The 11,334-nt window shown below is 53.3% G+C and overlaps 1 protein-coding gene and 4 non-coding genes across 6 annotated transcripts in view; 4 read left to right on the top strand and 1 right to left on the bottom strand.

Annotated features, from left to right (window-relative positions):
- Nucleotides 1-3,905, top strand: part of DHX37 (DEAH (Asp-Glu-Ala-His) box polypeptide 37) — a 24,149-nt gene extending 20,244 nt beyond the window's left edge. Inside the window, exons 22-27 of one of the 2 annotated variants that reach the window (XR_001145926.1) lie at nucleotides 505-619; nucleotides 730-867; nucleotides 1,025-1,119; nucleotides 1,205-1,278; nucleotides 1,922-2,075; nucleotides 2,213-2,300. Coding sequence is in view for 1 of the 2 variants with exons in the window: in XM_004690632.2 (XP_004690689.1) it covers nucleotides 505-619; nucleotides 730-867; nucleotides 1,025-1,119; nucleotides 1,205-1,278; nucleotides 1,978-2,075; nucleotides 2,213-2,298 (606 nt within the window). In the remaining variant the exon portion in view is untranslated. Of the gene's footprint in view, nucleotides 1-504; nucleotides 620-729; nucleotides 868-1,024; nucleotides 1,120-1,204; nucleotides 1,279-1,921; nucleotides 2,076-2,212 lie in introns of both variants that reach the window. The other variant, XM_004690632.2, reaches the window with a different exon arrangement.
- A 2,869-nt stretch (nucleotides 3,906-6,774) lies between these two features.
- Nucleotides 6,775-6,846, bottom strand: TRNAA-UGC. Its single transcript has one exon. It is a non-coding gene; the product is annotated as a tRNA-Ala (tRNA).
- Nucleotides 6,847-7,063: 217 nt separating this feature from the next.
- On the top strand, nucleotides 7,064-7,135 carry TRNAD-GUC. The gene has a single exon. It is a non-coding gene; the product is annotated as a tRNA-Asp (tRNA).
- A 3,337-nt stretch (nucleotides 7,136-10,472) lies between these two features.
- TRNAF-GAA lies at nucleotides 10,473-10,545 on the top strand. Its single transcript has one exon. It is a non-coding gene; the product is annotated as a tRNA-Phe (tRNA).
- Nucleotides 10,546-11,014: 469 nt separating this feature from the next.
- TRNAD-GUC lies at nucleotides 11,015-11,086 on the top strand. Its single transcript has one exon. It is a non-coding gene; the product is annotated as a tRNA-Asp (tRNA).
- Nucleotides 11,087-11,334: the final 248 nt, after the last annotated feature.

Genomic DNA, 11,334 nt, shown 5'->3' with positions numbered 1-11,334 from the left:
CCATCCAGCCCCCTGGCCTGGGCACTGGGCGCCATCCAGCCCCCTGGCCTGGGCACTGGGCACCTCAGGAGCAGGGTCCCTGGGCATTTGGTGGGGCTGCACAGAGCACAGCTTCTGGGGGGCACAAGCTCTGCCCCAGCTGTACTTACTTGGATGCCATTCGCGCAGTGCCCGGCCCTTAGGTGCACCATCAGTGCTTCCAGTGTGTCCCTGAACAGTGCCGTCATCACAGCTGTACTAGGCCTTTTCGTTGCTCCAAAAGAAACACTCCCCATTTTCCCCATCGCCCTGCCCCTTGAATGTGCTCTGTCCTTATGGATCTGCCTACTCAGATCTCCCACTGTGCATGGGGCCTGTGTCTGGCTGTCACTCGCGTCCTGTGTTTGGAGTTTTGAGGCCAGGCAGTGCCCCTGCTGTCCTGTTCCCTGCCCCAGTGAGTGCCTGGACACCCCTGTGTGTAGCCAAGAGAGTTGATAACACCTCTGCCCGCCTCTTCCTCCACAGACCCCGCTCCTCGATGACCCCGTCTTCATCCACCCCAGCTCCGTCCTTTTCAAAGAGCTCCCGGAGTTTGTGGTTTACCAGGAAATTGTGGAGACCACCAAGATGTACATGAAAGGTAGGTAGCAGCATGCGGCTGGGTGGGGGTGTCGCTGCTCGGTGCCTGGGGATAGCCTGAGGCCCCAGGTGGCACGCACTCTGACCCCAGGCCTTCTCCCCTGGCCCCAGGCCTCTCGACCGTGGAGATCCAATGGATCCCCGTGCTGCTGCCTTCTTACTGCCAGTTCGAGAAGCCCCTGGAGGAGCCCTGCCCAACTTACTGCCCCGAGAAGGGCCGGGTGCTGTGCCACCGGCCCAGCGTGTTCTGTGAGTTGGGTTCCTGCGAATGCGTACTCTGCTTGGGCATGTGCGTGTGAGGGAGTGTGCAGGTGTATGCCTGTGTGTGCATGCCTGCGGCAGCCCTGCCCCTTCAGGTAGGGCTTGGGGGCTCCACCCCTGCCCACTCACGAGCTCTTGCCCTCAGACCGCGTCGGCTGGCCCCTCCCTGCAGTCCAGGTGGATTTTCCAGAGGGCATTGATCGCTACAAGCACTTTGCCCGGTTCCTGCTGGAAGGACAGGTGGGTGGCAACCAGCGGCTCCCTTTGGCCCCCGCCTTGGACATGTGGGCGGAAGGGAACCTGAGACCCCCACTCTGTCCCTCAGGTCTTCCACAGACTGGCTGCCTTCCAAGGCTGCCTGCTGTCCAGGCCCAGCACCATGCTGAAGACATGGGCAAGGTACATGCAGGCAGGTGGCAAGGGTGGTGCTGGTCTTCTGGGGTCATTGATGGAATGACCAGCCTATGGCTGCAGACAACAAAAAGCTATCCTCTGACTGACCCAGAAGCCAGCGTTTCAAGGTCAAGGTTTGCGCAGGGCCAGCTCCTGCTGAAGTCTGGGGGAGGTGCCGGGTGGTCTGCACCTCAGGCCTGCTCAATGCAGGAGGCTTCTCCAGCAAGCACAGGCCTGCCCCAGGACCTGACCCAGCCCCACTTTTGAGGTTGGCGCCCTAGCTGGTGCAGGGGCCTGAAGGTGCCAGCAGGCCAGTGCCCTAATACTGCCCCCATCCCATCCCCGTGGACAGTCACATCTGCTCTGCATGGGATCGGGCACAACTCTGGGCCCCATTTGGCTCAGAGAACTGCCAGCCGATATAGCTAGTGTGGTTAGTGGGTGGTGACGGGACCCTGCTGGGAGCAAAATGGGACATTGGGGATGTAGTGTTAGGTGGGGCTGGTGAGGGGCAGCCAGAGGAAGTTTCCAGAAGTAGCAAGCAGCATGTGCCAAAAGTCCCTAGATGGGCAGGTGCCCAGGGAGCTGAGGGAGGACAGGCAGAGGCAGGAAGACCGTGCCGATGGAGGGTTTTTTTTTTTTGCCCCAGGCCTGCAGTGGCCAGTGCTGGACAACAGGAGGCCCCAAGACCTTTGTCTCCTGCAGGCTACAGCCCCGGACAGAGAGTCTCCTGAGAGCCCTGGTGGCTGAGAAAGCCGACAGCCGAGACACCATGCTGGCTGCCTGGAAGAAGAACCCCAAATGTGAGTTGACCAAGGCAGCTTCCATGGCCAGGGGAGGGGGTAGGACTGATAGAGGCCCCCGGGCCGCCTGGGGCTGCAGAAGGGTGTGCCCTGGAGCTGCAGGCAGCCAGGCCAGTTAGTCCCCGCCCCCTCCACAGACCTGCTGGCTGAGTACTGTGAGTGGCTTCCCCAGGCCATGCACGATGAAGTTGGGAAGGCCTGGCCCCCCACCTCTGACCGCTGACCCCTGGCCAACTGGCTGATGCTGCAAGTGGATCCCCAGGCTGGGCACACCAACATCCAGAGAGCCTGGCCCCACTGCCGACCAGGCTGACTGCAGGGCGGAGCTGCTTCCAGGAGGTGGCCCAGCCTGAGACACACCTCACCTCAGCCCTGCTCAGCGCAGCTGCCTGCCCCCTGGCAGTGGCTTTCAATGTGACTATTATGTGCTGGATGGTGGGTACCGTGCTGGGTCCATCTCCAGCAGATCGTGTGGACGTTTGTCCCTATGGAGCAGCATAGCCAGAGGCTCAGTGACCCTGGGTCTGCGTCTACTTCACCTTTCCAGGGACCAAGCCCTGGTGCCACCTCAGGGGAGGGTGGCCAGGAGTGGGGTGACCCAACAGTCAGCTTCTGGCTGCTTCACTCCTCACATCATGCCCTGGAGGGCGGGCTCTGCCAGGTACACCCGCATGACCTTCCTCCTGACCCTGAGCTGCGCCCTGGGGACCTGACCCTTCCCTGCCTCTTTCCTGGTTGTGAAAGAGGAAGATAGAGGACATGGTGGTCCCCAAGTGAGCAGAAACAAGAAGAATGCAGGCCCCTCAACATCCCCCATCACAGCTCCTGCTGCAGTCAGGGTCCCTCTGGCAGGGGCGGGGTGATAGATTGCCCTCCAACCAGGTCCTCTTGTCCACCAGACAAGATGCGCGGGGTGTGCGGGGCTGGGCCGTAGGGACCCCTCCGTGCAGGTCCCTGCTCTTGGGAGCCCTTTCTAGGTGTCCTGCTGCCAGGCTGCTTCAGAACTCAGTGGCTGCCCCTTCTCCACCTCGCCCTGGAGGTGCCAGGCCCTTCTTGCCCCTTACCCTCCCTGGACCTTGGCTCTTCTGCCTTCACGGGCCTGCAGACCCACAGCCCTGGAGGAGGGGTTGGGTAATTCTGCTCAGAAATCCTGACTCTGGCTTCTCCGGGAACAGGCTGGTCTCACAGGTGCCGAGCTGCTCTGTTGAGGGGGAGCAGCGCTCAGGTACCACAGCCCACCTCACTGCCCACCTTCATCCACACAGCGGGGGGAGAAACTGATTAGGCAGAGTTTGACTTTCAGATTTTTTGGTTTTGAGATAGAGCTGACATAAATTTCAAAGTTGTACTTTGAGGTATACAGTCAGTGGGGGTGGAGGGGGGCTGTGAGAGAGAGAGATGAAGGTAATTTATTGCCGATTCCAGAGCATTTTCAGTACTGGTAAGAGACCTGGTGCCGAGCAGTCAGCCCCAGCCCACAGCCCCAACCAGGCGCCGAGCTCCCCGGGTCTGTAGCTCTGGTCTGTAGAAGCCGCGCAGGGTTGGGTCCTGTGTCTCCACTCTGCGTGGTCCTTTCAGGGTCAGTTGCTGGAGGCGCCTGTGAACACTGTCCCTCCTCTGGCTGAATCATTGTTGGGCCAAGCAGGTCTTGTTCACCCACTCGCCTGCTGCTGGGCACGGTCATTTCTGCGTTTCACCTATGGTGAATACAGCCTTTATTGCCCATTTTAAATTGGGTTGCTCATCCCACAGAGTCATAAGGGTATTTTCACCTGTTTGAGATGCTTTTGCACTTTCTGACAGTGCCTTAGAAATAAAAGGATTTCATTTGAGCAGAAGTCCAGTTTTTTGTGTTTTCTCCTTGTTTGCTTGTGGTTTTGGTATCTACCTAAAACCATGGGCTCTCCCCTGGTGTTTCCTTGTAAGAGTTTTTATCACTGTAAACAAAGTTTTATTTTTATTACTCTTTGTTCATCTTGGGTTTTGCATCCGGTGTGAGGCTGGTGGACCATGACATTGCAGGTGGCTATCTGGTTATCCCAACGCCTTTTGCTGGAGAAAGACTTTCCCCACACACATTCCACTGAGTGGTGTGTGTTTAGCTTTCGTCAAAAGCTAAACAGATTGACAGGTATGTTTCTGCACTGATTGGACACTTCTTGCACATACTACAAAATTCAAAAGGCCCAGGAGGTTCCTGAAGGGAAAGGGAGCCCCTTCCCAGGCGCACACACACGGGGCTCTAGCTCCCTGTTCTGTCAGCCAGACCCCCAGGGAACACCCTGGGCACCCTGTCCACACAGAGCCACTGCCCTGTGATTCCCACTGACTGCACTACTACCGACTGTTCCCTACTAGGTAGCTTGGGTACAGGCCAGAAGTGCAGGGGTGAGAGGATTCACCAGAGACAGAGTGGGGAGCAGAATGGACAGATTGAAACACGCTGTGCAACTCCTGAGGGGTGCAGCGGGCAAAACAGGAGAGATCTGCTGCACCATGTACCTCCCTGGCCAGGATTTGAACTCATGCAGCAGTGGCTGTGTCTGGCTTCATTAGCTATGTGAACAAAACTATTGAAGACCCTCATTTGTGTCATTTCACACCTGTGTGTACACCTGTGCCCCACATACCCAGAGGTGGAGTTGCTGGGTCAAGAGACCGGCTGTGTCTTCATTTTGAAGGAGAGGTGGCCAGGGATGGGTGGACCAGGAGACAGGACCTACCTTGGCTCTTCTCAACACCAGGTACACAGACGTTGCCGCCTGCTTGAATCCCTGTGTGGGCTTCCCATCGATCGAGAGCTGAAGAGCCAACTCTGACATGGCTTCCAAGGGTGTGCAGGCACAGACCTTGCTCTGCGTTACCACGCCACATGCCCTCATCACCCTGGGTCCCTGCCTCTCCCAGATGCACCCTGTCAGCAGCACTGGTGCTGTTCCCTCCATGGCAAACCTGTGTGGTGGTTTGCTTTCAGAGTGAAAGCACGGGCAGCCCTACCCTGGGGCTAGCCAGCCACCCGCCCTGGACCCCAGCAACAGCCAGTGCCATGTTGTTTGCCATCTGTGCCCGCCATGTAAGAGCACTGACATTCAGAAAATTGGTGTGAATGCTGGAAAGGCTCAAGTAAACCTCTAAAGCAAGCTAGAAACCACAGAGGAAGGAGAAGACCTTTGATCCATAATGTTCTACCTATGTGGAAAGTGATCTCAGTGACTCGCATTAAGGAAACAGCAACAAGAGGAGCTATTGTGGCTCCAGGAGGAAAGAGTGCCAAGGCTGCGTGGTGGGAAGCCCTGTCAGCGACTAGGGGACACCCAGCCTCTCGGCTTGCTGATGACACACCTCGTGCCCCACCAACACCTGTGGCTGGGGAGAGCTCTGGGTGGGTATGTCTTCAAGTCTGTTGGTGAAATTGGGCGGGGGGTCGGGGGACAGCCCTCGGGAAGATATCAGGCTGTACTGAAGGATTTAACGTTCCATGTGGGTTCATGAAGATGGACAAAGAAAGGGGGGAAGAGCAGGGAATCTGCAGCTTGCTGAAGGCCCAGAGAGGACCCCCCCCCCCCCCCCGCACGGGAATGTGGGAAGGGTGAGCTGTTCCCTTCCACTCAGGTGATGTGTAGTTTTTGAAGTGAGCCCCAGGGCAAGTTAAGGTTCAGCTGGCAGCTCCAGGAACAACCCAAATTAACAGCTTCACAGGGATCTCTTGTTTTTCAAATTGGGATTTAAATCTCTGTGTTGTGCTGTTAGCCCCTTAGTCAAATGAAGGGCTCAAGCCCACGGCGCCAGGTCACCAGTGTGACCAGTGTGGGCGATTTGATGAGTGTCCATTCGGACAGGCTTCTAGAAGGGGGGAGGGCCCAGGAGCCTGCTTTTTCCCACTAGTGCCCAAATCCCATATACCCCAAATGGGGAGGTCTCCTGTACTCTCCACATCCACATTCTAGAGGCTCCGCCTCTAGGACCTGCTCAGAATCCCACCTCCCAGCCTGCCTCTCCTGGTTTGCACGGGTCGGGCGGGCAGGCTCCTGGTACATTCTCCGGGTGGCAGCCAGGGGGAGCCATTTGCAACCTAAGTCTGACCTTGGCTTTTGCTGGCACCCATCAGATCTTCCAGTATCCTAGAGTATTCAAGCCTCCTAAGGTGTTTCCTGAATTTCGTGCACAAGGCTTGCTTTCTAGCCTGCAATACGGAAGTGTCCCCTCTCACCTGCACCCTCCAACCGCAGAGCCTTTGCGCCTGCGCTCTCCATCTCTTGCTTCATAACATATCTCCTTAATGCTTCGCTCCTGGACTGCAATATCCAACCCAGGAATGCTGAAACCTTGCGGGTCTTCCCCGAGGTGCCAGGGGACGTGGCGTGGTGTCTGTGCACACAGTAGGCCCTCAATGCGTGCACATCACCTTACACCAGGTGCACAACAGTCACCAAATGACCATTTGCCTCCAAATCTTGTTTTTCTAACTCGAATGACACGAATAACAACGACTGTTTAAAAAACCAGCTTCCCGGCTCACCGCCAGCCCACTAAGTCTGGATCCCCACGGAGCGAGACCGGCGTCCGTGAGCCGACAGAGGACACTCACTGGCCGGCCCCAGGGACCTCCTTTTTCAGCCGGTTGATGGGGGTAATCTAGGTCGCTTTCCTTATTTACCAAATCACCGTATTACCAAATTAGAGAAAAATGGCCAAAAACTGGAGATGCCGGGGATTGAACCCGGGGCCTCATACATGCAAAGCATGCGCTCTACCACTGAGCTACATCCCCTGACCGAGGGTTTGCTTCCCTGAGAGTCTGCATAGAGGCGGTAGCCCTGCTCCTACAGGTCTCCTTTCTGGATCGCCCGCGTCGCCACCCATCCTAAGGTTCTTCACACCAGGGTAAGGCTTGGGCGGCACACCGCAGCCTGGGTGGGGCACACAAGGCGGAGCCTGCCGCTGAGACGTCTATTTGGACAGGCAGGCGGAAACATGGGTATGGCTACTCCTCGTTAGTATAGTGGTGAGTATCCCCGCCTGTCACGCGGGAGACCGGGGTTCGATTCCCCGACGGGGAGGCTGCGTTTACATTTTGAACGTTAAGGAAGCCTTTCAACCTTTGTTCCCTGAGACCTACCATCCCCAATGGGTACCTGTATGTGAGGTGTCGCTTACAAAATTCGGCTAGACATCATGGAGGGTGCTCAGCAGTGTGCCTGAAGTTTCCTCTTACGCAAAAATAGTGAAAAAAAAATTCAAAAGGATACCTGCACCCCTGTGTTCATTCGCACTACTTATAATAGGTAAGGTATGGAAATAACCCAAATAGATGACTGGATCAAGAAGATGTGATCTATATACACGATGGAATACTATTCAGCAATCAGAAACGATAAAACTCATGTCATTTGCAGCGAGATGGATGGAGCTGGAAGACATTATGCTCAGTGAAATAAGGGGGGCTGAAATGAGGGGGGAATAATCGGATGGTTTCAATTATAGGGGAATGTAGGGGGACCAAATAAGAGATCAGGAAAAAAATAAATAGATAAACAAAAAATTTTAAACTATTTTACACCGTGTAACTATGCAAAGTATCCTTAATAGCCTGTATTCCTCTCCATCACGAATTAAAACAATATAAAGCATGGACAGAAATCTCACCCGGCTTTGGCTACTCGCTTTTGGCCTGTGAGTCCCTGTGCACACAACACCTGAAATGACTGACTTGGTATACCTTTCCTTATAATGTAATGGCAATGGCTGCTGTTGGAAAGAGTGGCATCCACAAGATATGTCCTCCCGGGACCTCAGAATGTTATCTTACTTGAAATAAGGGTCTTTGCAGATGAAAATAAGTTAAGGGTCCACAGTGAGATCATCCTGGGTGGTCCTAACCCCAGTGGCACATGAATAATAGGTGACAGAAGAAAAGACACACCACGTGGGAAGGCTGGTGTATTCCTAAGCGAGGAGACACAGGAATAGGTGGTGGCCACCAGAAGCTGGAAGAAGCATGGATAGTTTCTCCCCCTCAGCCTCCAGGGGCAGCAAACCCTGCTGACACCATGATTTTGGGAATTGTGATCTCCACTACAATGAGAGAATAAGCATGCTGTGTTAAACCACCCGTTGTTGGCAATTTGTTTCAGCAGCTCTGAAGGTTCATAGGATAATCAAGCCCTCAAGAAACTCATGTATTCAGCCACTACGTACCCAGAGACACGAGTCTACTAGGTTTGAACTGACAAGTGAAAAAAAACTGAGGACACATTTATGAACTGAATGATTTGAAAAAATTAGAGGAAAACAAAGCAAGTAAATAAGCAGATTTTAAAGTATTAACAAAGATCATGCAACTCCAGCTATGACCCATTTACCTTTTCAATTTTTCATGATATAAATTACATTTCCACAGCATTTGCTTTGGGATCACTGGAGTCAAGTCCAAATGGCCCTCAAAAACTTGTTCTATGTCAAAAGTGAGTGTGCTGCATTGCTTTTGCAGCTAGATCTAGCCAGACCTGATATCCATACAAGAAATGAACAATAGGGCTGTATTCTAGAAGGAGTTTCTTCAGACAGAAAGGAAGTCAAGGGCATCAGAAGGGAGACAAACTCTCCTACTTCTCCCAGGCCGTCAAAATCAGAAAACTTCTCCTTATCCAGAAAAACCAGCACATTGTCAGGGTGGGTATGTATATCATAGCCTCTGCTTAGTTTGCTGGGGCTGCTATAACAAAATACTATGGCTTAATCAACAGAAATTAACTTTTGTGGCTTGTTTCCCAAGTGCTTTTTTTGGCTTGCAGATGCTGCGCCTTTTCTTTTGTATCTCATCTGGTTGTTCCTCTGAGTTGTCTTACTCTCCTCTTCTTAGAAGAAAACCAGTCCTGTTGAATTAAGATCCACCCTGAGGACCTTATTTTAATTTAATTTCCTCTTTAAAGGCCCTGTCTCTAATTCCAGTGGCATTCTGAGATACTCAAATTTAGTGCTTCAGTTTATAAAACTGTGGGAGTGGGGTGGGTGGGTTTGTCATTGGGTTTGGAGCACTTAAGGGGTTTTGGTTTGCTCTAAGAAGTTGAGGAAGTTGGCTGACTCTGCTGAGGTAAAGGGGCATCTCACAAATGAATGTCTGTGATGAAGTCTTGGTTCCTGGTAAGGGCAGGGCCTCTTGCTAGCTCAGGAGCACCCACCATCCTATCAGTAACCCAGACCAAAGCGTGGGTGTCACTCTCATTCCTCTCTTTCCTTTGGTGCTCACATCATCAATAAGGTCTCCTACACTCCTCCCAAAGTCTGTCTCAAATCCACTCTGTTACTTGCACTTCCTCCCAGGTTTAAACCACCATCAGCTCCAAAGGTTTCCCATTTCCACTCTGGGAACCACTAAACCCATTGCCACAACCTTCCAGGTCGGCCAGATCTGGCCTCAGCCCTGTGGATTTCAGCCAACCCTGTCTCAGCCCCAGGGCCTTTGCATTTGCTGTTCTGTCATTCTTGGGGACTCTTCTTCAGCTCTCTGCAGTGTTGAATCATCAGACTTCAGGCCTGACTGCCCCTCCCCAGTATTCCAGCCGCCCCTGGGAGCTATTAGTCCTAGCATTACTGTCCTACCCAGCTGTTTTGTTGTGTTGTTGTTGAGTCATAAGCCCTCGGGTGCTTAGCAAACAGCCACCATTTCACCTCCCTGCCGGCTCATCCTCTCCCAGAGGTCAATCTCCACCTACCCCTTTCCCAAAGGGAAGGGAAGCAGAGCGCTGAACCGGATGTGTACCTCTCAGTTTCTTCATGCCTTGAAGCCGAACAGGTGCATATAGTTGTGGGAAACCATTCTTGGGGGCGGGAATTGAGTCACACCTGTCCTAGGAAAGCCACGTGCTGGCCCTTGCGACTTCCCACATGCCTGGCCTGATCGGCATACCTGCCCCATCTCAGACGACCTACGGAGCTGCAACCACGGGGTGACCTTGTTCCTTTCTCAGAGGGAAGCCTGAGAAAGCGGGGCTCTCGGTCAGGTAGCATGGATATGTTTGCTCATTTATTCAACAAATACTTTATAAGTCACCTATGATGTGCCAGGCACTGCTAAGCGCTGGGAGTTCGAGCAGCCTCCCAGCGGATATTTCCCTGCACCTCTTGGCACGGTAGCTCTAGCTGGGAAGATGGGCAGTCACAAGGAAAACAGTGCATAAGCTAACGATAAATAATAAAGGATTGGGGTCGTGTTGAGAGGAACGATCAGGGAAGGCTTCTCGGAGGCGGTGGTCGTACCGCAGGAAAGGGGCAGCGAAGGCAGGTGCTGGGTGAAGCTGGTGGGTTTCTTCTCGGATTCCAGCGTTAGATGCCCGGGCCGAGGACTCCGGCCTTAGATGACCAGGAGGACCCAAGTGCCGCTCCGTGCCAGCGGCAGCCGAAATAGCTCAGTTGGGAGAGCGTTAGACTGAAGATCTAAAGGTCCCTGGTTCGATCCCGGGTTTCGGCAGCTCGTTTTCTTTTCGGGAGAAATGTATTCAGTCAGATTCCTTCCGACTCAAAAAAGGGTATTGGTCTTTATTTACGAAACTCCGAAGCAGCGTCTTTGGGTGGGGAGAAGTCACCGAATTTGGGGAGAAGTCACCGAATTTGGGGAGAAATTCAATCAGGCTGTGTGTTTGCTGCCTCCTGCCCTGTTTCTTAAGCGTCTATAGCTCTCTGCCACCTGCCGGTTAGGTCTGCTCGTAGTTGCTTTCGGCTTTTTGTTGCTTTCGGCTTTTTATTAATGTCTGGTCTCTGAACCTTCGCGGCTCAGTCAGGGATCGAGCAGGGAAAAACCTCTTTAAAAGGACGTTCGATCCAACGGGACTTTTGGTTTCTGGAAGATAGAAAGCAAAAACGGACTGGAATGTATTAGTAAATGGGAAGAGTAAAATTAACCTGAAAAGGAGAATTTGTAGACGCTGGGGCAGAGCCATTCCTCGTTAGTATAGTGGTGAGTATCCCCGCCTGTCACGCGGGAGACCGGGGTTCGATTCCCCGACGGGGAGGCAGATTGCACTTTTTTCTTTTTTTTAACTTTTTCTTGTTCTTTTCATTTTTCTTCCAAACAAATTAAATTCTTCAACTTTCAAAATAATTGGTTACTCTACCCTAGAAAAATAAGCCTGCCAGGGAACGGAGATTTAACAGGGCTGTGGGCTCTCCCGCTTATTCGTCCACTTCTCTCTAGCGCCTGAGGGTGCAGCCTGGGCTTGACCCAGAGGGTCTCACATTCAGTACTATTTCCGGTTTCCTG

The sequence above is a fragment of the Condylura cristata genome, unplaced genomic scaffold (assembly GCF_000260355.1).
Source record: "Condylura cristata isolate star-nosed mole 26May11 unplaced genomic scaffold, ConCri1.0 scaffold00029, whole genome shotgun sequence".
Lineage (NCBI taxonomy): Eukaryota > Metazoa > Chordata > Mammalia > Eulipotyphla > Talpidae > Condylura > Condylura cristata.
Note: the sequence above shows the minus strand (reverse complement) of the source record. Positions and strands in the feature narration are given on the sequence as shown.